This window comes from Xiphias gladius, chromosome 3 (assembly GCF_016859285.1).
Source record: "Xiphias gladius isolate SHS-SW01 ecotype Sanya breed wild chromosome 3, ASM1685928v1, whole genome shotgun sequence".
NCBI classification, from domain to species: domain Eukaryota; kingdom Metazoa; phylum Chordata; class Actinopteri; order Istiophoriformes; family Xiphiidae; genus Xiphias; species Xiphias gladius.
In genome coordinates, this window is record NC_053402.1 from 9,839,164 (window position 1) to 9,866,324 (window position 27,161).

The 27,161-nt window shown below is 39.1% G+C and overlaps 1 protein-coding gene across 2 annotated transcripts in view; it reads right to left on the reverse strand.

The window, feature by feature from the left end:
- The window catches only part of clec16a (C-type lectin domain containing 16A), a 41,349-nt gene that overhangs the window by 12,918 nt on the left and 1,270 nt on the right, over positions 1–27,161 (reverse strand). Inside the window, exons 3-19 of one of the 2 annotated variants that reach the window (XM_040157127.1) lie at positions 25,760–25,893; positions 25,131–25,279; positions 22,533–22,638; positions 20,200–20,205; positions 17,941–18,064; positions 17,333–17,507; positions 15,888–15,938; positions 15,461–15,577; positions 10,623–10,959; positions 9,046–9,157; positions 8,827–8,927; positions 7,885–8,004; positions 7,675–7,784; positions 5,737–5,781; positions 3,755–3,805; positions 3,427–3,555; positions 2,735–2,855 (exon numbers count right to left, since the gene is read on the reverse strand). In XM_040157127.1, the coding sequence (XP_040013061.1) occupies positions 2,735–2,855; positions 3,427–3,555; positions 3,755–3,805; positions 5,737–5,781; positions 7,675–7,784; positions 7,885–8,004; positions 8,827–8,927; positions 9,046–9,157; positions 10,623–10,959; positions 15,461–15,577; positions 15,888–15,938; positions 17,333–17,507; positions 17,941–18,064; positions 20,200–20,205; positions 22,533–22,638; positions 25,131–25,279; positions 25,760–25,893 (1,988 nt within the window). The remainder of the gene's footprint in view (positions 1–2,734; positions 2,856–3,426; positions 3,556–3,754; positions 3,806–5,736; positions 5,782–7,674; positions 7,785–7,884; positions 8,005–8,826; positions 8,928–9,045; positions 9,158–10,622; positions 10,960–15,460; positions 15,578–15,887; positions 15,939–17,332; positions 17,508–17,940; positions 18,065–20,199; positions 20,206–22,532; positions 22,639–25,130; positions 25,280–25,759; positions 25,894–27,161) is intronic. The other variant, XM_040157137.1, reaches the window with a different exon arrangement.

The following is a 27,161-nucleotide window of genomic DNA, read 5'->3' on the forward strand; positions in this document are numbered from 1 at the left end:
CTAAAAAGCAATGACACTGCAACTCAGTCATTAGAGATAATCTGATAACTTTTAAAGCCTCTGACTACCTAAATGTGCCGCAGCTAGTGCAGTTATAACAACTAAGTAAACAACCCAGTGGAATTTACAGTGAACTGTTATCTTCATGGATAGTTCTAAGAAGTGATTTTAATGGTATACTACCACAAAACATTTTGAACATTTGAAAAAACAAAAAATAGAAATATAAGAAAAAATATAATGTAGGTAAAGAGAAAACAAATCACAGAGCATTTTACTTGAACAGTAGTACAAGTAAAATTGTATTTTATAAAAAGTGTGTGATTTTCTAAAATTCTCATCCTGACAGTCATGTGACCAACTGTCAGTACAGAAAAAGACAAAAGAAAGAGTGAAAGAGGAGGAGAAAACAGAGTTAAAGAGACTTTCTTTTCTTGCATCATGGGATACAACTTATATAGATACTGTATGACACTTTCTGCTTTGGGGAGTTTTTGGTGAACCTTAGTTTCCTTTTGACTTGTTCTGCTAATTAAAATAAACATAAAATAAAAATGAGAATAGGCTCATTTCAAATAAGAGTTGGACTTCCTGTCAACTCTCCAACTCTCTTGGATATTAGAGTTACCAGTTCATCTAACCTGCATGTGTTTGACTAACTATACCAACTTAATTCCAGAGATCCAGAGACTAGGCGGAAGATACCGTGGCTGCTTAAGATGTGAGTCTTTCCTCTGTTCCAAAAAAATGTTATTTTAATATTTGTTGATTATTTTGAGAGAGCCACAGAAACAATCACATCCCTGTAAACAATCAAAAAGTATTTATGAATGCATTTTCTCAAAACCAGTAGTTATTTTTGTCCTCTAATCTTCACAACTGCACAATGACATTTTGCTGCTGGTCTATGCCATTCTGCTTAATGTACTTTCATTTCCTCAAGTGTTACATTGCTGCTATTTCTGCTGCTATCTCAAATAAAGAAAAACTTTTACACACATGATACACACACAAACATAATTTGCAATAAAGCCAAAGATTTAATGTTTATGAATAGATTGATACCCTCTGGATTTTATTAACATCCTATCACAATGTGTTGTGTTTAAAGAAGAGATTAAACTGTCCCTTGCAAATGGTGTGTCTGTCATTTTGCTTTTTTTGACACCGACACTTATTAATAAAGTAACAGGTTGAGATGTTAGGAAACAACAGACCCTAATGGTGGTTTAGGTTAAACACAGCAAATATGCCCCTGTCCTTTTTTCAGAGTAATTCTATTCTTATTCATATACAGTAGAGTACTGTAGAGTACTGTGAAAACTTTAGATGTTCAGGTTCTTATCCATCACTCAGTACCATCAGGGAGGCATCCAGTCAGTCCCAAATTTATTCTGCAACAACCCCAAATGTATAACCAGAGTAATAAAGAACTCTCTTTTGCGACAAGGAGAAGAACGAGTCCTGCACCAGATGGCCTGGCCCCCCCAGAGCCCCGATCTCAACATCACGGGAGTCATTCTGGGATTACATGCAGAGGCAGAAGACACTGAGACAGCCTTAATCCAGAGAGAACTGTGGCACATTTTCCAAGATGGTTGAAACAACCTACCTGCCAAGTAGCTCATAAATCTGTGCTCATGTGCACCTAGGAGAACTGCTGATTTACAGGCAAAGGGTGGTCACACCAAATAACGGTTTGATTTAGGTTTTTTTCTGTTTACTGCCCTATTCATGGCATTATTTTTGAAGGGATCCCCACTTTACTTTTAGTTCTTAAAACTTTTGCACAGTACTACATTTCAGCACATCTTTAATTGAACAGGTAGTTGTGTTTGTGTCAGTTGTTATTTCTAAGCTTGTTTTCACCCAACCTAATACAGACACGTAAAAATGAAACTTGCCTTATCTTCTAATATACTTTGGGCAAGCTGCCCTACTTGAGCCAATTTGTGATTAACATTGATTCTAATATCAAGGCATTTTTTTTTAAATGGGTGGGAAAGGAATAAAAAAATAAATAAAATAAATAAATAAATTACGGATGCGAAAAGTTTGAGCACTGCGTGTTAGACAGTATCATTTCTCCTAATCACATTACTGTGCAATTGCATTTGTGACATCCTGCACAGCCGCACTATACACAGGCAAGTTTCCACAACATCAACACACCTGTGTACAATAAGTGAAGATTGTTCAGGTTCTCTCTTGGTGTGTGGGAAGCTGTGTTAACAGATGCTTGTGAGTTTGTCAGTATGCTCGTCTTGCTGCCGTTGTGGTTGTCGGTGCTTGCATGTGCATGTGCCTTGGTATTGTTAAGACTTTACTCGTACGCCTGCATTTTGCTGAGAGTGTGAGTGTGTGAGAGAGAAAGGGAGAGAGAATTGCTGATGAGTGTCAGATATCTATGGTGCAATTGTAGAGAGATGGAAGTTCTTTTTGGGGAGTTGTAGGGGTGGTTGTTATTGTTTTTTTCTGCTCTTGTAGTTAGTGGGGCAAGTGTCAGTAATTTTCTTTCCTTAGCCTTCCTGGCATATACGTTTACTGCACTAATCAGACTTAATTTAGTGTGATTTTTCTTTTATATTGTCCCTACTCACCCTGAAGTTTAACTGTATTTCCCAAAAGTGTAAAAATGATAAATCACCTGTGGTCTGATTTTGAGAGCTGAAGAAAGATTGCTTTTATGACTAACAGTGTACAGTACGCCTCTGTTTCTCTGTATGTGTCTTACTGAGGTCTAAGACATCATCTGTCTTGATAAGGTCTTCAGGTCTGGTCAGAGGCAGCTGTGTCTCAGGTTCTCCCTGAAGCTGAAGTGACAGCGACCGCAACATGAAGAACACACGGATTGCCTGTGCCGAGATTGGAGAGGTCCCATACAAACACGCATGCACAAACACACACACACACACACACACACACACACACATACACGCAGAAATGTTATTTTTAATCAAATTTCCTGTCTGAAACTGACAGTTACACCAAACCATTGAAAAGAATAAAGGAATGACAGCGCTCCAAAAAAATCGTGTTAGAAAACAACAGGTGAGAATCTGACATCAGTCATACCATGTCCTTATCACAGTTAGAATCAGGTTACTATATTTTATCTTTCACCTGAGCTTTGGAGTGCTGCCATTCTGGTGTCATTTGTTTATAGAGATGTTGTTTTTGGTGGAGCAAGAAACCAAAAGATTGTAACATTAGGCACAACTGCTATGATTGTTACAGTGTAATCACATGGGTGTTTGAAAATGTCAACTATTATTTAAGTAAAAATTATTTAGATTTGTTGATTTCATGTACCCAAAAGCCTCAAGAAGAAAGTCATATTTCAATTGCAAGATCTGATTTCCCAGGAATCTAATACTCTGTCAGACATGGAATATGGACTGAGTTCGAGTGTGTGAGTGGACGCACCCTGCGTGTCTTCTCCACATCTCCACAGGGAAGTCTCTTAACAAAGTCAATGCCGGTCAAAGGGGTGCCGGTGGGTGGCAGCAGTATTGAGGCATCCATCATTAGATACTCTACGTTCAGCGGTTTACTCTGCAACATAAACACATGTGCATGAGTACAGCCAAGTCCACGTACTGTACAGCACCCATACACTGTACAAATCCACAAAAAAAAACAAAAAAAAACAACAATGTATCTGTAAGATTGGTTTGATTATGTTTTATTTTTAAAGGGAGAAAGAAGAAAAACAAAACAAGACTAATTTGACATCAAATGAAAGCCAACTAACCGTCATACTCCTGTATTCATCTTCAAACATGTCCAGAAAGATCTCCTCTCCCTACGATGAAATAATAAATTGGAAGCTAGTTAAAAATAAGCCAGAGTATTGATTTCCTTCCCTTTTATTCAGAAAATATATCTCAACAGTCCAGATGCATTCACGTAATAATCTGTGTGTGACCACACATTTATAATTCAGTTGAAACTCTGATGTTACTTAACTACCATTGTGTAGTTAGATCACTATTTGCCCAGATTCCCTCTTTCCTTTTCCTTCCCTTTGTTCATATGCTACAATGAAATACTCATCTGACTCATCTGTGAGTATATGCAGGGTGTAAACACAGTCTACTAGAGTAAAAACACCCTCACAACACTTCCTGATAAGTGTCATTCTCTGTGGGGACAATGATGTACGTGTTTTTTATGTTTGTGTTCATGGTCAAATTCTTGGACCATGGCAGGTTCCCCGTGTAACCGCATTTCTCGACTTTTGCACCTAAGCAACAGTAGCCCTCTGCTACTGCTAAATATGATATTACCAGCGCTGTGTACAAATCCTACTCTTGTGCTGTGTGTTCCAGACCATCACCCACTTAAGTGATCATGGGAGTCAAAGAGGAATTCCTAAATGCCATCTCATCAACAAAATGATGTGAATCAAAACAGGAAATGCTGCACAGATTCGGCAAATTATGTGGATATGCACAGTTGAGCAGCTGTAAGACCAGTGACTGTTTATGTATACACTCATCACCAGTCCACCGTGTTCATTTAACCACCCTAATTGGTCTAAGCCAAAATATTCCGCTTTAAGTATTCAGGTCATTCAAGTAGCAATGGAAACTACTGCAGCTCAAAGAAACAGGAATCCATAACGTCAACAGAATAAAATGCGATCAAATTCAATGTGTTGTCGATCAAGGTAAATAATAAATAAATAATTCCCCCATTTAAACCTCCAATGTTTTCTTCTGTTTCATGTCAGGTGGACATGAAAACTATTTAAGCCGTTGTTTTAACTTTCTGGTAGTAACCATAAACCATAACATAAAGCTTGTTAACACATATTTTTTCCAATTGTATCGCTGGAGTCAGCGTACGGATTGCAGTAATTTTTTCCCCCCAAATGCTGCAAGAGAACTTCTACAGCAATTTACACGAACCATAAACTCTTGTGACTGCTCCCAAAACTGATATCCAAAGACACTCAAAGAAACAGAAAGCATTGAGTGAGGTCATTTTGCCTCTGTGTACAAATGTGAGGTTGTATAGTATATGCTGGAAATACTTTTAAGTTTTACCTTTCATATCTTCAGGGAAATGGGTTCAGTTATAATCATTAGATGCACTCTCACACGCACGCACACATGCACGCATGCACGCATGCACGCACACACGCACGCACGCACACAATACCATACAATCGTATTGTATCCTATCCAGGGGATTTGCATTTCACTTATGACAAAACACATTCAAAAGGTAATTGTGATTCAACTTTTTTGTGACACGACTCTTGAGAAAAACTGAAGAACCTGAGATTCCTGAACAATTCTTGGCCTGTTTGGTTCCTTTTTTTTTTTTTTTTAAATTCTCCCTAAATTATTGTCTGTCTGGTTGTCCTTCCCAGTTACTGTCTGCCAAAGCAGTCAGCAATACCATAGTGCAAAACGTCTTGCATCAATATCAGTTGTAAGACATTCAGAAACAGTCTGCTTCACTGAGTGTTTTCCACTGTATCAGCTTTACAGATGTCTTTTAACTTTTCCTTTCTTATACTTTTTTGTGTTTACATACTGTATACTGTACATGTGTGGGTGTCTATGACATAAACACTTACTTTTGTAGGTTAGTGTTACATGTGCGTGTGTGTGTGTGTGTGTGTGTGTGTGTGTGTGTGTGTGTGTGTGTGTGTGCGCACTGGGATGATAAATGACTAGTTATGTTAAAGAGTCTGTATTAGTGTGTAATACTGTGTACTTTCACCTTGTAGAATCTCCGCAGTAAATGCAGACTTTCTTCTCTTGCACCCTTCAAACAAAACATGAAATATAAACGGAATGTAATGATGGCATATACACAAGTCTGAACCATCATACATGTGACACACATACAGAAATAAACACATCCTTATCTTCATCAAATGTACATTTTCAAACAGGTAAGAGACATATTGCCAATAATTATGTTGGAAATACAGTCATGAGAATTGTGTCATGAGAAAAGTGGTGCCAGTCAAACCTTACACCTAGACCTAACTCTCTGCTTAGTCTTTGTTTTATATTTTATATAATATGGTGCATATCTATGCACCATATTATCCAGGACTATTTCCTGGATTTCAGCAGTTACCAAGTAAGCAGACTCCGGGACATCACTGTTCGCGGACAGATAGTGGTATCAGTCATCTCATCTAAGTCTCTGACAGCAAACAGGCCCGTTTCCGATAATTTGGCACTATTTCATGTGGGAATTTTTCAGAAAAGATGCTCTGCAACAAACCAATTAACATCAAAGTTTTATTTCAAGTAACTGATTGAGCAAATTACTGTGTATGTCGTTTACCGACTGCCCTTCCTGAGAAAGGCTGGGATGTACCAATGATGTTGTGATGATTAACGACTGGTGAATTCCACACTTAATAGGAATCTAATTCAGCTGCTGAGTAATGTTTTCACTACTGTGTTATGTTATGTAGGGCAAATTCCTTCAACAACAATTAATGCTTTCCTGGTAAATCCATTCACATCAAGTGTCAGAGAGCTAGAGGAAGGATAGTTAAGTGCAACCAGTCAATAGTGTGAAACAGTATGTGCTTACCACCGAAAAAACTAAACCTGGAAATGCTGGCCTGTTTTCCTGAATGAGATTAGTAATATGTCTAGTCAGTTATTTCTCCAAAGCAGGCCAGTGAGGAAATCAGCAGGATCAGAGCCCACTTAACATTATATTAATAGAATTAGTATTTTTATAAGGTCAGTTTTCTGGCATTTTGCCCTTACTGGATATGATACAGTAGAGAGCAAGTAATCAAAGTCACAAGCTGACAAAAAATTAAGCTGATCATCCCAATACAGGAAAACCATTTCAGCCAAAGGCACAATGTCCCAATCGAAAGGGGCTCTTCATTCTGGGAAACTCTCTAAGCCGAAAGCCCCAGTAATGTTACTGACATTGCCAGACCTGCAAGGAAAAATGATTGTAAGATGACTTTGGGGAGGTTTCAATTCACTTTTAAAATGTGATTTTCTTCATAAATGAAATCCTGGGAAAAAAAAAAAAAAAAAAAAAAAAAAAAATCGCAGAAGCATTAGCACAACTACTTCTTGTAACTCTGTGAGGGAAGGAAGCAGGAGTGTGTGTGTGTGTGGAGGGGGGGGTTAAACTGAAATGACAGAAGAGGAAATAAAAAAATTTTGTAAACGATGAGGAAGAAAAAGCAAGTGCTGAGCAAGCCAAGGCATGTAGGAGGAGAGAAAGGGAGAGAGGAAAAAGAGTCAGAAGGAGTAACTAAGGGAAGAGAAAACAGTGAGACCTGATTTGTAGTTTAGACAAAGTGCTGGAGGAGAGGAAAAGTGAGGTCTGACTTGTCAATGTTTTTAAAGTCTAAAAAGTCTAAATTCTAAAATCTGCTGAAAAAAAAAATTGTGGTTCATAACCGCAAACAAGCACTCATTGAGAAACCCTGCAACTATGGATTCTGAGGAACTGATGAAATTAAATGGAAAGGGGCTGTTTCACTGAACTAGAAGAAAAAAAAACTCTCCACTGCCTGTTCTGACCCTCTGATACCTGAAATTCTTACTGTCGGTTTGTGGAATTATTTAGTGTGTGTGTGTGTGTGTGTGTGTGTGTGTGTGTGTGAGATATGTTGACAAGATTGCATGTATGAGAGAATAATGTACATATTTGTGTGTGCTGTACCTCCAGGCAGGCGAGATGAACATCTTTGATTATACAGTGGTTTCCAGACAGCACAGACTGCTTTAATAAAAGGCAGCCCAGCTCCAGTGTAGCTAGACGCACTTTACCATCTACATACACGTCAGAGAAATATATGAGTAAGTAATAAGGATAACATACTATGGTTCCATACTTTCTTACCGGAAAATTTTTGGTTTGTGTCTGTGTTACCTGGCTGCGCTGCCTGGCTCATAACTCTGATTAGTCTCTCTACCAGCACCAGGCTGTATGAGCTCCTCTCCCGTTCAGGAACCGGCAGCTGCAGCCGCTCCAGAAGATCTTGGTTTATACCTACAGACAGGGCAGGAAGACCAGGTATGGAAAACGTTGCATGCAAATTTGGTGGTATAAACATGAACATGTGATGTTGTAGGTTTGTTCAAAATTGACGTTAGTCAGATACAACAGAAAGTCTTACCTGTAGTCCTGGTATCTACCCCAAGATAATCTGACGTGTACGTTGACTATCATTTCAGTTAACCTGGATTCTAAGAGTTAGCTAGCCTAGCTAGTTGGCTAATGTAGCAAATCAATTATACGTTACTGTCCCAGTTCCTAAAAAGTTGTCCTTTTGCAGATATAATTTTTGAAACACCCAACAACAGCATTACAGTGTGGTCACATCAAAACTGGTGGTTGTTACCTGCAGACCATAGGTAAACTGCATTACATATATCACTTTTATCTAAAGCATTTTACAGTTTGCCTCTCCTTCACCCATTCACACACACTAACTCTCACACCGATGGTAGACATCTACCATGCAAGCTGCTGGCTGGCTTGACCACTGGGAGCAGCTGAGGGATTGAACCGCCAACCCTGTGATTGACCCATTCTCCCTCTTTAGCCACAGCAGAAAAAAAAATGTAGTCAACATTTATAATTTATAATATCAGTGAGCAGGAGAACAGTACTCTGCCAAAACACCCCTTAAATTAAGCAATGTATTCACTTATGTTGAGTCAATAAAGTCCTCTGCACAGCCTTTATGGACCTCCAACATGGCTGCCAGAGGGTGAGCAACTACACACTGTGCTGCTGCTTTATGTTAAACATGCAGCACAGCTAACTTGATTCACTACGTATCTAGACCCGGTGAACAGAAAGACCAACCTTTGCTGTGTGAGACAGCATAAAGCAGGCAGAGGACAAACAGGGCGTGGTAGTCATCGCTGGTGCAGTCGAGGGCACTGTACACCATGTCTAAGAATGGTCTGCAGAGAAAGAGAAAAGATATCATCAATCCACACTTTTGTCTTCCCTTTTATTTATTCTTTCCACTTCTACACCAATCTGACAGTTCAGTGTGTTCAGATATGTGCGTCCATGTACCTGCTCCTCTGTGTGTGTGTGCGGGTGGCTGCAGCGGTCTTCTCCTCGTCAGTGATGTTCTGCTCTGTCAGCTCGGACACCTTACACTTCTCCATCACCACCATCTCTATCTCTGTGCACACACACAGACACACACTTTGTACTTACTGGCATAAGTAAGTGTCCGTAAATGTAAAGTTTTTTTTCCTCTATCATAAATACACACTATTTACATTCATATCACACACCCTCACCGTACACACACATCACAGCTATGAAGTAAAAATTGAGCTCTTTTTACTAGTGATTATGAATGTGCAGTCTGAAGTGCTTCCTTCTCATGCTTCACTGGTTCAAAAAATGATCAAATTCATTTAAGCAGCAAAGATGTCCCAATCATTCAATCAGTGTCTGCTTACTATTGATTAGAGAACAAAATACTGATTTTTGATGCACTATTTGATGCATTAAAATTTAGAGGAACCATATAGTGTTTCAACCAACAGCATGTCACTTAAGTTAGAAGTTATCATTTATCCTTCAAAGGGTTTCTTAATTTATCACTTTTATCAATCAGTTGAAATTAGTAGGTGTCATTTTTCCACCCCAAAAGGTACATGTCTCATTTCAAAACTCTCTGTTCCTCTGCAGCCCACGATGCTGTCTCTGTTAAAACCGATGCTGTAACAAACAATTCCATACATTTGAGTCTTGAGAAGTGTCAGTTTGTGAAGATTGTGTAGTCCTGCATAAAGACTCTTCTGTTCAGTCAAAGTAAAGAAGGAATCATTTCAGGTGAGTGAAATTGTCACATCTTTACTTTGTGCACGCGCGCGCGCGCGCACACACACACACACACACACACACACACACACACACACACACACACACACACACACACACACACACACACACACACACACGTTGATACTGACAAACACACACATGCACACAGAGCAAGAGTGAGAGTCAGGCGGACAGGTGAGGAGCACAGGATGGATGGTGTGTCACCGTGGAGATGGACAGTTGGCTGCTATGGAGATTGTGTCGGACGTGATCAGTGGTAGCCATGGTACCCATGGGGAAATTAAAAGGCGCTAGACATGTGACGCAGCAAAAAAGAGGGGAGGCCTCATCTCAAAACTAGCCAGAGAGGAATTTTTGATTAAGCCAACTTTCTTTTCGCGTTCACTGTTTTTCTTCCGCATTTTCTTGTAGCCTAAACTTTAACATGCTCTCATTATAACAACAGGTTACTGTTTTTTCAAACACTCTTCTGAAGAAGAGGTAGCATAGTCTGAACTGAATTTGGCAATAAAGTGTAAATGCATGGAGATGACAGCAAACGTCATGTGCCCAAAATGAAAAGCAAAAAAGCAGAGCGCATTTACAGTAAAAGTTAAACTGCTCATCTTTTAAGTTATTCAGTCTTTTAAAGAGTTAGTCTCTCTCTTTTCTGTTTGGAGACGAGGGCTGCTGCTCTGGTGGCTGTTGGGTAACCAGGGTGCATCATGGGAGACTGTGTCTGATTGACGGGAGTAGAGAAACACTCACAAACACAGTCCTGTACTGCTGTGTCCAACGAGACACACACTCACCTTCCGCTGTCTCCCCACTCGCTCTGCTTCCCTTAGAACTCCCACCTCCACCTCCTCCTCCTCCTCCTCCTCCTACTCCCTCTGTACCTTTTCCCTTCTCCCTCTCTCGGCCTCCCTCCCTCTCTCCTCCTCTGCTGTTATCATCCCAGCTCTCCTCTCCTCCAAGTCCACCGCTTCCTCCCCCTCCCCCAGCCCTTTCATCATCCTCCTCCTCGCCCAAGTTCTTGTAGTTTGGCCTCTTCTGGGTCCTCTTGCGACCGCGGTGTCGGGACATCTCAAGGGAGCGCTCCAGAGACTCCGGGGGCTTGCTGAACCGACGCACGCCTCCTGCACTGGCCTGGGGGATTGGAGAACGACAGAGAATAATCAGAGACACAAGGGTGTGAGACAGAAGACAATGCATGCCTGGAAGTTAGAATCACAGAGTAATTATTTTTATTAGCTTATCATGAAATCATGAACGTATTTTGTTATTGCTTGCTTTCAAATATCTTTTTGGTTAAAATAAAGCAATGGCCCCTCTGCTACTTTGCCTCTTGGTTTTTCACAAACACAGTGGTATCATAATGGCAACACAGCGCCATACCTCCCAGCATGTGTTGAATACACAAGGAAGATAATGGTTCAAAACAAGTGAGAGAAAGAGAAAAAAGGGGTTTGGTGTATTTAGTGAGCTAATGATGTTCTGGAGAATACACACTCAGAGAAAATACTTAGAAGAGAGTATCTATCCTGTTTCCAGAAAACAATATCACAGCAACCCTTTACTGGAAGATGAGCATGCAAAAAACAGACACACGTGAGCACGTATGAGACACATGCTTCCATAAAAACCCACATGTATAACTCATGTCCTTATATCTTCTCACCAATGTGCACAAACACAGTGCCTTACAGTTAATCTTTCTTGTATTGAGAAAGGCTGTGAAAACACACGTCACTTCCCTCCTGATACACCTAATCATAGTAGAAGAGAAAATTACCACTTGACTGACAGACAGACAGACAGACACACACACACACACAAACACACAGACAAAACACAAACTTGTACTTCTATCTTTGTGAGACCACTCATTGACATAATACATTCCCTGGCCCCTTACCCTAACCTTAACCTTAACCATTACAACTAAATACCTAACCCTAACCTTATTATAACCTGAACCCTTAAACCAAGTCCTTAAAAACCAACACGTACAAGTACATGCACACACAGTCAATAAATGGCTTTGAGGCCATTTCTGTGATGCTATACTGGAACTAGAGGAGACAAATTTCTCACATATAGCCATCACGCTTGCTGCAAAACACAGATACACGCACAGGAAACAGCTGGTAAGTCATCAGATGCTGAGCAAAGATGTCAACGCTGTGACTTACAGTAAAACTGAGCAATCATAATGACAATACTTTGAACTATTATTACCAAATTCTAATGATAAAACTGCTTCACTTCATTAGAATAAAATAATTGAAATGACTGTAGGAGTAATAAAAATAAAAATAAAAATACATAAAAAACTTAAAAAAGAAAGAAGTGAGCATGTGCTCAGGTTTATATGGCGATCAGTAATAGGTCCAAGCCCCCAACAGAGGCAGTACAAGGCTGTACAAGAATTTGCAGTAGGTAACATAACAAGAAATTAAAAAATCATGCTAACTATGGTTGTGTTTGGAAGATTTGTGTAACTGTAAAAGTAGTTGGTTTTATTTTAATTACCTATTTGATTGAGTATGTATGTATATGTACGTATTTGTCTGTGTGTGTATATGTAAATGCATATGTATGTCATACTGTCTACACTATATTAGTTAAGACTGACTTATGCAATTACATGAAACTACTTTGGTAAGGAATAGAGGCTAATGAAGATATAAATAAATACATAAATACTGTAGAAGGACCAGTGCTGTTGCCAAATAAGGGGCCATTGACTACCTGGATAATCCTGCCTCTGTGTATCTGTATAAAAAGTTGAATCTTGTGACAGAACACAAAGAGGAAGAGGATCAGGTAACTCACACTGAAACTAGCTGGCCCTGTTTGCCAAACTTCTTACACCAACACAAACCACCAAACACACACATATGCATGTGAAAACGTAGGTTCATAGATAGACAGAGGTACACCTGATTTACAGAGTCAGAAGGTATAGGCCCATCGTCCTTATTCAAATTTTCTGCCAAGAACGTCCTCATTTGCAGTTTCTCAGCATCCACACCTGCTGGAAGACGCCTTGTGCCACATGAATCAAAACAAAAAGTTATCTTTTTAATGATTAAGTCAGTTTCTCTGGCTAAACAGATTTATACCTTGACAATTTTGAATGCTAAAGATTATATTTTTTAAATACCCTCTCTCCTCCATCCCATCTTGTGTTCCTGTTTGGCTTGTAAGGAAAAAACACTAAAGAACTGTTTAATTTTAGCTCAGTCTGACAATACAGGAAAGAGGCTGTCAAATATTAAAATATGTTTTAATGGTTTGTGGTTCAGATTAAGTCAGCCCTCCTTTTAGAATATTACCTCTTCGCTACTCATTTCCACAGAATAATTAGTGAATTATTTTTTTATTCTTCCTGTAGCTAGCCATACTTTAAAATCACTGATATCTGTATCGCTGGCTACATCTGAACAGGATTGTACTATTGCTGCTGCTGAAATCACACTGTGTATGTGTTCAGGCATAAACCACAGACTAGTATCAGTGTGTGTGTGTGTGTGTGTGTGTGTGTGTGTGTGTTGCACCCGATAGCTGACTATGTTCTGGTAAACCGCTCAAACTGTGAGCTGATGCTGAGAAATTAATAGAGGTCAGGGTGCATGTAAGACAAACCTACACACAGTCAGGCAAACCCATCAAAATAGGGCACCATTTACAGGGAAAATATATACTTACAAATGCACAAAAATAAAACAGCTGCATGTGATTTTGGGAAAAAGCAAAGATACTGGTACACACCTGCAAATGTTACATAAGAGAGCGAGAGAGAGAGAGAGAGAGAGAGAGAGAGAGAGAGAGAGAGAGAGAGAGAGAGAGAGAGAGAGAAAGAAAACACTTCTTCCAGGAAAGAGATCTGGGTTAAGTGAGCCAGCTCAGTGTTCCATCATGTGACCTATTTCCTGCCACATCACAGACAAACAGGAATTGCCATTTGACCACCTGCGCAGGAACAGTGTCCATGCCCCCAAGTTTCATCTACAATAAATCAAACAATAACACAACAGCAGTTTTATCTTTTGTGGCAAACACAATCCAGCAAGTATGCAGAAAAAGAACCAAAAAAAAAAACAAAAACAAAACTCTGTACAACTTCTAGACCTGACACCACCAGGAACTTTCATGAGATTTTGGGCTTTTTCCACATGAAATTGTGCAGTAATACAAATTAACTTGGTACCTGCAAACATGGAGAATGACCAAAGCATGCAAGTGAACACAGGTATGAGCACATGCAAGCAATGAACAAGAACACAAAGACAGAAATGCAAGTAAATATCCCCATCTGAAATAGTGATAAGATTTCTATTGAAAATAAGAAACTTATAGCTTTTGTTAAATGTTCTTCTGTTTTTTCTTTGAGAAAGGCAAGCCATCAAAGTGCCTTTGTGGGGTGCTCAGTAGCAAAGCATTATAGAACAAATTTAAAAAAAAAAAAAAAAACAGGAACTAATGAGCAGCATTAGCTGTATCTCAAATCTCTTTCCAGAAAATTAGGACCATTTGAAAACTGCTATGCCAAGGGTTACAAATGCAACATGGCAATGTCTGGCTGCCTCCTGTTGTATCACGCCTCAACTCATATTCACTGAAAAGGTATGCTGCTTCTTACAACAGCCATAGGTGTAGGACACACACACACACACACACACACACACACACACACACACACACACACACACACACACACACACACACACACACACACACACACACACACACACACACACACACACACACACACACACACACACACACACACACACCACAGCGAATAACCACAAGGATTCTCAGAAACGCTCACTACCTCAGCACACCCACCTGGCTTTACAAACAGATGGTCAAAAAAATGAAGAAGTGGGGGAGAGGGGATGAGGTAAAAGAAACTGAATAAGAATTAGAAAATGAGAGGTGAAGGGGCTCAGATGGGAAAGATAAGGGGGAGAGAAGGGGGAGATAGAAAAATACAAAGAGGAGAGGGAAATAACATGGTGATACAGATATAGATAAAAAGGGGCATTCAGAGAAAGGCGTTAGAAAACAGAGAGAAGAAAAATCTGACAGAATATTTCAATCCAAGGCCTGGAGAGAAGAAAAGATGGACATGAGGAAGAAAGTGTTTTAAAAATGGAAAGACAAAAAAATGAGTAATTTGCCTACTGCTGCCTTGATGTGGGTGAATCATGGAGAAAACCATGACCCTGCGATCTCATAACCACGTACATGCACTTCTGGAACTCCACTGAGTGTGTGTGTGTGTATGTGTGTGTTTGTGTGTGTGTGTGTGTGTGTGTGTGTGCTTGCGCGTTTGTCTGTACATGCATGCATCCATGTGGTTGCCTGCGTGGGTGTGCTTGTGTTCATTTCTTGTTTGTCTGCTGCTCTTCCAGTGTGTGTATGTATGATGTACTCTGTAGTGTGAATCTATATCACGATGTACAGTCTGCTGTGTGTGTACATTGCACTTTAGTGGAATGTACACACACACATTTCACTAACATGCCATGTACACACACATTCACAGAAATCATGTTTTTGGTCTGTACAATGTTTGTGTTGTGTTTGAAGTTGTTAGAAATGTTTTTGTGAGTGTGTACCTGTGTGTGTGTTTTACCGTGTTCTTATGGGTGCTGTGTATGTCTGTCTGTGAGGTGAAGACAGACAGGTCCCCATTTAGAATAACGTCGGCCAGGGCGTTGACCAGTGGCTGATAGTGGATGATCAGAAACACCTGGAAAGCAAACAGACACACTTTCTTAACGTTGCAACAAAAATGTGTTTAAAGCAAAAACCATTAATTGAAAATGAAGTATACAGTATGGGTGAAAAATGACATGGCAAAGTTAACAACTCTGCCAGAAAATACATTTTGAACAATGCAAAATGTTTTCCTCACTACAAACCTGCAGCCTTCCTAAAATATTCCAAAACATATTTAGTTTGAAAACTTCTTGAAAACTACTGCAAGGAACTGTTCTGCTTGAATAGCCTTGTATTCAATCTTCTTTACATTTCCTGAATGATTTGTGTGTGTTGCTCACTTGAGACAGCAGGTAGAGGGACACCTGAGGGTTGATTTTTCGCTCTTCAGACTGAAAAACAGAAAACATAAAAGGCCAGCCAAGGTCACATGTGTAGCAGTTCCACTGTTAGTATCTATAAGAAAATAAAGGGCATAGTAAAATCCATAATGAGCTGATACTGGAGAGAGTGAGGAGAGGCGAGTTTGACAGATAGATTTCGTGGGTCGGACAGCTTTGTCAATTTAACTGTGCACTTGGCAAGAGAGTGCTGAAACTGGGATGTCTTTTCATTCACCACATCACTGCCCCGCTCTAACTCCTCCAACACCAGTTCCAAAATGTCCCATTTATGGAAGCAAAAACACTCCATTGTGAATTGCATAGTTTGGAATGGGTTACAACTACACCAGCATCTGCAGGTGGAGGAGTAGTATGTTTATGTGCTGCTGAGTAGCTAAAACGGTGTTAAAATCTAAGGTCAGCGTAAAACCATTCATTACAACCAACTGTAAAAGTTTATGACATTCATGTTTGATAATTATTTGTAATCCCTTTTGAGTGTCATAGCTTATAAATGCAATGCAATGTGGCACCTGAATGGCAAAGGTCTGTTATCTTTTCAGCATGTGAATGCACCATCAGGAAAGATTGTCAGATCACGCCATGTATTCACCATCGTTAAAACTTGAAAATTAAGTAACTAATGAAAACCAGTGTGGATGTGTGTTTAATTATGATGCATTAGCTCAGCTTAGCAAGTTTCAAGCCACTGCGAGTTGACTTTGATAGCGTGCTAAAATGAACTGAAAAAAATGGGCCCTTGTAAGGTTGGGAAAACGCGTTTAAAAATTACGGCGCCACTTCCATGAATTGGGAAATAGCTATCAGTAAAATATTCAGTAAGTTGTATGCACATGCTGGACCGACCCACTGGTAGGGTCCTTTAAGTCATTAATCAAACAAAATGCCAAACATTCACTGGGTCCACCTTCTCAAATCTAATTCACTGCTTTTACTAGTTTCATATCATTCTAATTTAACTGTCTTTGGGATTTTGACTGGATTTTCAAGAATTCACCTTTAGACTGTGATGGGCCTTTTTCACTTTCACTCACTTTTCTGACGTTTAACAGACTACACAATTTATTGAATATTTGCAAACATAATCATCAGATTAATCAACAGTGAAAATAATCATTAGTTGCAATCCTGAATTGACGACAAAAAAAAAAAAAAAAAAAATGCTGCCAAACATTCGCACACACAGTTTCTCTGACTTGTTTTTCACACATTTGCTTATGAAGAAACCAATGTGTTATAACACATGTACTAAGAATTTGGTGTGCCAATGGTTTAGATATGAATGGAGGTAGAAGTTTTGACACAACAAAGGCTTTCTGCTATTGACCTGTTAACATCAGTGTAACCTAATTCATTTAGACATGCACATGAGGGTAACATACCGTCTCAGGGCTAACCAAAGAGTACACATAGAGGGGCAGGAACAGACGGTTGAGGAGGTGGTCTGTCAAGACGTCATTAAGGAATTCGCAGTTTATAATGAGAATGTCGTTCAGGTAGTGAAGGTGGTCAAGGTGCTCTGCTACCAGGTCACTTAACTTCCCCCTGTTCTTATGTCTGGGACATAACAGACATAACAGGCATAACAGGCATAACAGACATAACAGACATAACAGACATAACAGACATAACAGACATAACAGACAGACAGACAGAGAGATTATATGTTATTATGGCATTTTGATGTACATGCAGATACAGAAAATAGATGACACTGATGTACAGCTGTAACATTTATCTAACTATAAATCTACTTAAGAAAAAATTAACATTCTATATTCACTTATTTAAAGATTAATAAAAAAAATACATGACCAGCAATATGTGAAAAATTATACAACAAATGCAGTTTATACCATGCTTCATGTCCTTGTATAGAAATGTAATCTATGGAGCACTAGGATAATGGTTAAAAACCAGGCAGCCTGACCCCTAGAGGCCACAGTGAGAATTACACCGGGAAACTCTGAAAAAGATAAATGGCACTCACTCTTCATCTGTCTGCACACACTTGTCCAATTCAATGACATGGCTGCCAATAAACCACACCAAGTTGCTGAAATATGGGACTGCTGTCTTATCCCGGATGTAGTGCAGCATGTGCTGGTTGTCCACTGGAATGAGTAGAGTTAGGGAAAGCAGTTGTTACCAAGGCTGCCCATGTTGTCAAATACAGACAGACAGACAGACAGACAGACAGACAGACAGACAGACAGACAGACAGACAGACAGACAGACAGACAGACAGACAGACACACACACACACACACACACACACACACACACACACACACACACACACACACACACACACACACACACACTCATGCATACTCATGCATACTCATATGTACACACACTTTGTGATCCAGGAGAATTACCAGAATGTGACAGTTGAATATGAACAGTAAAACAAAAACCATTTAAATTAAGAGACAAATTAAGAAAATTAACAAAGCACATGAAGTCAAATTAAGTACAGGGTTCGATCGATCCAATTTTATTATTACAAAATAAAGGGAATACCACTGAAGTGGGATTAAGAGGAAGCCAGTCGGGTTTTAAATTGAAACAACAGTGTGACTAGCTTGACAGGGGCTTTTAATGCTGTAATTAGACAAATAAAAACTGCTTTTCCAACCTATTTCCGGTCTGTTCAATCCAAGCCTGTGATCTGAGCCTGCACTCACCTGCATGTCACACCCACTGATACTTTCTTAAGCATAGCTGTCTTTAGACAGGAGAAAGATCTGACCCAGGTTTGGTCCAATATTAGTAATAGTAATAACGTCATTAGTAGTTATACAATTCACAAGATTAGTCATAGTACAATATTCAAAAAAATGAAATAAAATCACACTCATGCAAAGATCAATGCTGTGTGAAGGTCAACAGTATAAAAAGCCCGAATATCAGGCTGGGCAGCAGGCTACATTTAGCAGGGGTCAATGTTAGTAGTACGAGGCATTCCCCGTGTCCTCAGTGCACACTGAAAGAACAGCTATGGAAACGAAAAGTACAGAGCAGAAAAATATGAGACAAGTATACTTCAATGCATTTCTCTGATCTGTCAGGAATAAGAGCCGACTGCAGTTTAACACACAGGGCAACTCAGGGAAAAACCACAAAGTGTGGACAATCACGGGAGATATCAAAGCCAGTTTCAGACACTTTTCTTCTGTGACGAACAGCTTATCTGACATGCAATGTGAGTAGTCCTGGTGTAGTGACACTTAAATGCAAATAAAAGCTGGTTCCAATTTCACAATGCCAATCCACGCAGGTCAAAGTGAAACAAGTAACGAACGAGCAGCCAAATCAAATTAACGAATTAGATAATAGCAGAAAACAAATGGACAAATCACAAGCTGCCACTACTAAGAGTCACAGTGTCATTCCAGTTTAGTCCATTAGAGAATTAATGCATAGGGAGATACTGGCTCAATAACCACAGTGACCAAAACTGTCAAACCCATCACCAAAATAACAAGCAACATGTGCTCTGCTGAAATTAGGTCTGTGGAACGATTAGCCCAAGAAAAATCAAATTAAAAAGGCATGCAGGTTTTTTCTGCATGTATGTAGGTGGGTGATACAGAATGGTCTATAGGAACAAGAATTGAAAGGATATTCATACCGGTACATTTATAAAAAATACATTATTAGGAACAAATAGGGCTGGGTATCGACAGACATGTGATGCATAATAATAACTCATTTTAAACCGACTTTTTCAATAAAAATCAGCCAACTTAGAAAAGCACTGACATGGGTTTAAAGGCTAATATAACACGTGTTTTAGAATTGTGTCTGCGTTAATGTACTGTGTGAACAACTGGTAAAAGTATAAAGAGAATAACAACAAAACATATTTTCACAATACCCAGCCCTAAGAAAAAGACTGAATGAATGGAACCACTTACATGAAACTGGAGTTAGGCAGATGGGGCGCGCAGAGGGAGGAGGGAGGAGAGAGACAAGGAGAGGAGGAGTAGGAGGAGTGGTTGTTGAAGAGGAGGAGGGAGAGGGGGAAACAGACACAGGGTTAATGTGAGTAAAGGGGTGGCTGGGTGTGGCGGGGGAGGGGGTGGAGGTTGGGAAGGACCCCGCAGGTATCTTAACAAATAAAGTGCAAACAATGGCACACCTAGAAAAGGTATATATACTTCACCTTGACACTTTGCACTTATTTCAGGATTTTCGCAATGCGAAACACAAAAAAAGCTGATTATGATTGACATCTTAACACATGAAACTCTCTCAATACTGTTTAATTACTGCACCAAGCAAGTGTCATAAACAAGTAACACTGCCAGAAAAATGCTAGTGTAGTAACATAGTTAAATAAATAATTAAAATATATTGACAGTAGCTTAATTAGTCTTGATGCTGAATAAAATCCTTTTCCAGGTTATCATTTGTTGCAGTGCATGTCCCAAGGAATCAGTAGGACGCATCAAACTTTGACATGTTCAACATTATGATGCTGAAAGCCCCAAAATATAATAGTTTTCATAGGAACGTACGATTCATTTTCTGTGCTGTGATATGTAAATCATGGGTAAATTTAAAAAAGTTGAATCAGTTTCTTTCACTATTTTAACACTTGTGCCTAAATTTAAATTAGCATGATTTTTCAAGTGTTTTGATCCCCCCCCCGCCCAAAATAAGTCACAGCTTTTATATCTGAATGCCTTTTTATGTCTTCTGTACAGAAATTCAAATTGTGTTGTTATTAAAAATTGCTATACAGATAACCTTGCCTTGCCTATCACTGCATAGAATGACTGTGAAATTAATATTCTGCATTACAATAGTGTAGTGTCCTGCACAACCAGTCACAGTTGTGGCACGGAGTTGATACTTCCCTCTTAGATTCCTTACCATAGCACAGTCCATGGCCAGCCCCACAATGATATATTCCCCACACCACTAGGTTACTTCATTAATAACTTGTATTTCTACTGTGGTTAAAGACAGTTGTGCCAACTGTAGTGACGTCACTTTTGAGAGTAACAGAGGTAAGACTTTATGGACGACGTAAGAAGCAAAGTTGTACAGGTTCAAAGTGTTACATACATAGACAAGACATACAGGAAGCCATAGTTGATATGCTGCAGTGACTATATGTTGAGGCAATGTTATGTTATGTATTGTGAAGAGAAGCGTGATGTGACTGCCCAAAGCACCACCCGCCTCCCGTGGAGTGACAGCAACCAGCACCGAGGCCTTGAGGTACCCAGAGAGATGGCAGGAAGGAGAAGCAGAGGCTAAAGCAGCACAGTGCACAAAACAAGGCAGCCACTGGAAAGGTCTTGTTGTTTACAGACTCACAGCATCACTGCTGTACTGCTACTGCACTCTGCAGACTGGACATTTAGTTTGCAAAACCTGCAGTGCTAATGCGCAATATATATACTGAAAAGGAGATTTCACCAGAGGACTTTGCAAGCTGGGTAGTATGGGCTTGCTGAAGAGTTAGCTCATTCACAGTTAGTAAATATGTGTATGTGAAATCAGTGAAGCGGTGATGCTGAACTATGTGGTAAGGCTACGCTAACAAAAAATTTGATTGGTTTACTTGCTTATTTATATGTTGTTGGATTATGAAAATCTCTACCATCACATATTTTTATTCAATTTTGTATTTTTTGCATCTCATTAAAAAAAAAAATCTTTTAAAAGTAAAGCATGACAGTAACTTAGCAGGAGTTAACAAAAATAATACGAGAAGATCATAAAGACAAGACAATAAATGGATTGCCGCTGAATAATCAGCAGATATTACTGAGATAATGATTAAGAAAAAGTGATAGTTTGAATTAGTATTCGATATTAGGAAATGATACCCTTCATTTGTCATCAAAATAACCAATCATCCCCAAAGTGGCTTGTTCTTAGGCGATCCACAGAGTCTGAATAACCTGTAAATATTTCTACATATTTACTGTAATTCTGCATTTCAGCTGACTGTTAGAAGTTAACAGCTTTTATCTGTCAAGTTATGAGCAAATATTTACTGAATTTCCAGCTTGTGCTGTAAACCTGGTGGAGTATCACTTAAATAGATCTCTACCTTATAGCAGACGGTGATATTTAAAAAAAAAAAAAAAAAAAGGATGCACTAAAATCAAATTTAGCTACCCGAAGGGCCACTTAAAGATTTGAACTTCTTTGACTCTTACCATGTTGCTGTGAATTAACAGCAACATTATAAACAGAATAAATACATTAAATGACACCTTTTAATGTGTCATTGTTAAGTGAGGCCTTAAAAAGGTATTATTGGGACTACATTAAACATCTGAAAAGCCACTCTTTTACTAGTCTGATGTTTTTTCACTTACAGTAGAAGGCAACAAAACATTTCAGGCCATAAATTCTGCAGACTGTATATTTGTGTTTGTCTGTCACAGCATTACCTGTTAATCATGCTCATGCACCAGAAGCAGCAGCAAGAGGATGGAAGGAGTACAAACAGAGGCGGCAGGCAGTCCCAGCATCCCATGAGGGAGTGTGTGTGTTTGTGTATGCGCACATGTGCAACGTTAGCATGTGCGCATGCGTGCTCCTGGCACTCACCTTTGTAGACGTTGAGTGTGATGGTGCGGACTGCGATGCGGACCATGCTTTCAGGGTGGTTGAAAAACTTAATGGCCTCGGTGTACAGGGCAAAGTCATTAGTGTGCTGTGTGTGGGAGACAGAGAGGGGGCGCTGGTGAGCAAGGCATGGCTTTGCACCGCCATGCTCAATCCACAAATGACCACAGAGAGAGAGAGAGAAGGCAGCTTAGTAGAGACAGAAATGCTGGGCACTGTGGGCTGAATTACATTTTAACAAGAAAGGTCTTACGTGCTTTCGTACAGAAATAAGGGCTGGGCAAATACACAAAAATCTAAGTTAATTTAGAGAATGCGTTAAAGAATTAGTCTAAGACCACATGATACACAAGAAGAGCTTGTGTTGTAACCTTATGGACCGACTCAAATCCTACAGAATTCAAGATGAATGTCTTATGATGAACTCTCTAAATCCAGCCAATATGGATATATTGACTAATCCCTCCAAAATACTGTTATAGTGCATGGACAAATGAACATGTTTCGTTGCTGACTTGTAGAATTTGCATTTCATATAAAAAGATTATTATCAAGTAAAAGAACACACTAAGCTTTTGCTTTGGGTCTTCTTGGCCCATCCTGAATCCTGAAAAAAATGACGCTCAAAAAGACCAACTTTAAGTAGTAAAATCATTTCCATGGACTAAGAGCTGGAATAGAGGGACATTTCTTCCTAACAATCTAACAGCACTTTAGATGGTCATCATGTATTAACATACCGGCATGCTGCACTTAGTAAATCTGGGTATGACAAACCGGCAGCTCTGCATCTTACAGTCATCTCTCTCTGTGCCAGTGCCTGATCCTCTACCCAACCATTCCTCAGTCACTGCCACCTCCAACCAATCACAGTTGAGGGTCAGAGAGCAAACAGTCACCCAGAGGTCACAGCACATGAAGAATTCTGACCCTCACTCCGAACCCAAACCCAGAGAGTGTACTCTAGTTTTAGAAATCTGACTTGTGTAGATCTGACAGGAACAGAACAGACCAAGTTTAGCACCTATCCAATGGCGCCCTCTGGAGGGGAACAAACTGTAAATCACCGATTTATAAACTGATTCTGACAAATGAAGTGAGAGATGAATTATAAATGTGACCTCTAGAAAAAAAACAAAAAAGTCTGCCTTAAAACAACAGTCAGGTGCCCATATGTAGACTGAAGCTGAAGTTTTAGTTTGCTGTAATCATTCCTCCTGTTCATTCTTGCTACATGTAGATCCCTTCCCAATGCGCCTCCAATGTAAGTGAGGGTTGACAACATCCAAAGTCTTTGTTGTGTGTAAAATGTATAAAAATATATTATAAAGTTTATCTGAAGCTTATATGAGGCTTCCACAGTCTGACTTATACAAATCAAGCGGGTATCTTCTAAAGTTAGTGTTTTTAGTAAAGAATTCCAAAATTTGCCCTCCATCTCTTCCATTTGAAGAATGTTGAATAGCCAGTATGAACGGGAGGAATGATTACAGCAAGCACAAACTGTTTCATTGTACATTTGTGCATGTGGGAATTGTTTTTAAGACATACTTTTTAAAATGTGAACCTATCCTAAAAGACTTCATACCCAGAAATATCATCCTTTCCATTCCAAAAAGGCAGATTTCTGTTTTTATTTCTAATTAATAAATAATATAAAGTGAAGTAAATTATGAATATGAATTAAAATAAATCTGTTCAAGGTTATTAAACTACACAGGCTCTCAGATCTACACATTGGGTCTGGTTTTGGCTTCAAGGGTAAAGCTACCATCAACAGTACACCAATAACTTTCCCCAGCACACACAGGCCAATGAAAGAACTACGGATACTGCTGAAACAATGAAGTGCAACAACATCATCAGAGATTATTCAGGTGTTCAGTGGTCTTTGCTATTACCATCCATTACCACACGCACCACACATGTACCCTTAATGATGATGATGATATTAAAGGATTATTTTTAACTCAAGACTAATAACAGTTTTGAAGCTCCACTTCAGTGAAACAAGATATTGTTGTCAACACATTCGGTAGCATTACTATTATAAATGAAAAATTCCCTCAAATGAAGGTAACATCAACACTTATGTGTTTATATCCGCTTATGCAGAGAAAGATGCCCGTTGGAAACGTGGTCTGGAAAAAAAACAACCCATCTACATAGGAAGCTGATGTTTTGACACAGGAAGCGTGCAGCTGAAGACTGGCTGATAAGTAGTAGCCTGATAAGTATAAAAAAAAGTTCGACATGCAAAAAATGAAAATGAAAGATTAGCTTCTGCGTTTTTTTTTTTTTTTTTTAAACAAACTGGCTGTATACATTTTTTTGACAAAACAATAATGTACATAAAGTTATTTTGTGCACCACTGTGAGATAACTGTGAGTATTAAAATCCGATCACTAACTGCCTTCATTCTCACCCTCTCATCTTTTGTCTCTTCCTTTTTTCTGCTTTGTCTGTTACAGAAGAGTGCCCAATAAGGGTTGCTCACACTGACTGATCGATCCTCTATGTTTCACCATTCTTTCCATCCACTTTCTTCCCCCCTACACCCCATCGCTCTGTGGCCTCACCTCATTGTAGAAGAAATGCACGGTGTGGTTGTTGAGTTTCAGTGACAGGGTCTTGAGGAAGGAGATATAGTAGGCCATGATCTCCTCGTCTGAGAAGTCAAACTTGTGGACGATGATGGAGTTCACGTGGTTGTTCGACAAGAGGTAATCTGAGGTGGAGAGAAGCGAATACAGGCATAGAGGCTCTACTGTTACTAGGTCAACAGTGAGGCTGGACTTTTGTGTACAGCGAATGTTATTTTTTGTGACACGATATCACAACTGTGAATTTTTTAATACCTCTACATTTTGCCTAAATACAAACCTTACTTACTTTATAGAAAATATAAGCCCACTGTATAAATGAAAGTATATCATCTGCTTAGTCGTCTATGCTTGGATTGTTTAGCCTACAAAACTCATCAAAAACATGTACACATCTACACACTGTACATTTTAGTCATTAATATTGAAAAGTGTTCATAACTCTACCACAGCCTCAAAACATGCCATGTAACTGAGTAAAGCAGCAGTCTCAAAAAAAAGTCTCAAAGAAAATTTGTTTCTTTAGCAGGGCTATTATATTGCAATGCAATACATCATGCTTGTGTTTATTTTTTCAGCCAAACAGTGTAGAGCCAAATACTTACATAAGGACGTCTCATGGCTGATGTTCTCAAACAGTATGTTGAGGGTCTGGAGGAGCTGGACGCAGACATAGCGTCCCGACTTCTGACGCAGGATGTTAAGGAAGAAGGCAAACATGTTCTTCTCCAGGAAGAAGCTGAACACATATAGGATTCGTTATGACTTGATCTTGAAATATATATTTATAATAACCAAATATCAAAATGAAGAATGTTTCTCTTTCACAGCATCATTGCATAACTAGTAGTTAAGACAGACACCATATATCCACAGTGTCCCTGATTAGATTCCAGCAAATGGACCTTTGTTGCTTGTTTTGTTGCTTCTGTTGCTTCACAGTCTAATAAATGCAATGTGCCAAAAACTAATCTTCACAGTAATTACTGTTAGTAGGACTATATCTCAGACTCGCTAACTCTAGCTATCCCCCAGAAATTACTAAAAGAACATTCCAGTACTTTGCACCATAGAAATCTAATGTTTTCTTTTCAAGTAAAGGTCATTATCATAGTGTCCCAAAAAGGCTGCACCTCAGTTCAATTCTTACTTAAAAAAAAATAAATTATATATATATATATATATATATATATATCGACAAAGTTCTATATCCAATACAACAAAATACCAAACAGTTACTAGCCTAGAACATTTTGAGTGACCATCCATGTCTAATCTTTCAACGTCCTAGGACTTTTCTGCTCTTCAAAGCCATTTCCTGTTTCATATTATAAAGCCGGAAGTGGTAACTTCTGATTAAAAAACAAAACACTCTGGTGTCATGGGCATGAGTCCCAAGAAATGATTGAAATACTTCAATGGCTTAGGTTGAAAAGAGTACACGAGTGTTAGATGCATCTTTTGAAATGTTTAACTGCATCTTAACCGCACAAAACAATATGCAGTGTTCTTTTTGTAGTATGCTGAAGTCTGCTCAAGTCACAATGTTACTACTTTGTGCAGAGTCAGCATGACAGGAAACGAATAAGGACTGTCTTTGATACTCACTCACACACACACACACGCGCACACACACACACACACACACACACACACACACACACACACACACACACACACACACAAACACAAACACACAAACACACAAACAAACAAACAAACAAACACACACACAGTTTTGCTTAGTTTAGTTTTTTAGCAATGTTGCTAAGGAAAAAGATGGTGGGGGTGGGATTTTCTTTAATTGTAAATTGGAGCACGATTATCCATTTGTAAAAATTTAATGTTTTCTGTTCAAATGCATATATGTGAGGTTATAAAGGAAGATGCACAATTAAAAAACCTTACCTACAAGAATAGGGATTCCAATACAAGTAAATATAAAGCTGTCAATTTGATTCCCATGCATATCACATCTGCACTTTATGCCAAATCTGAGGGATTTGA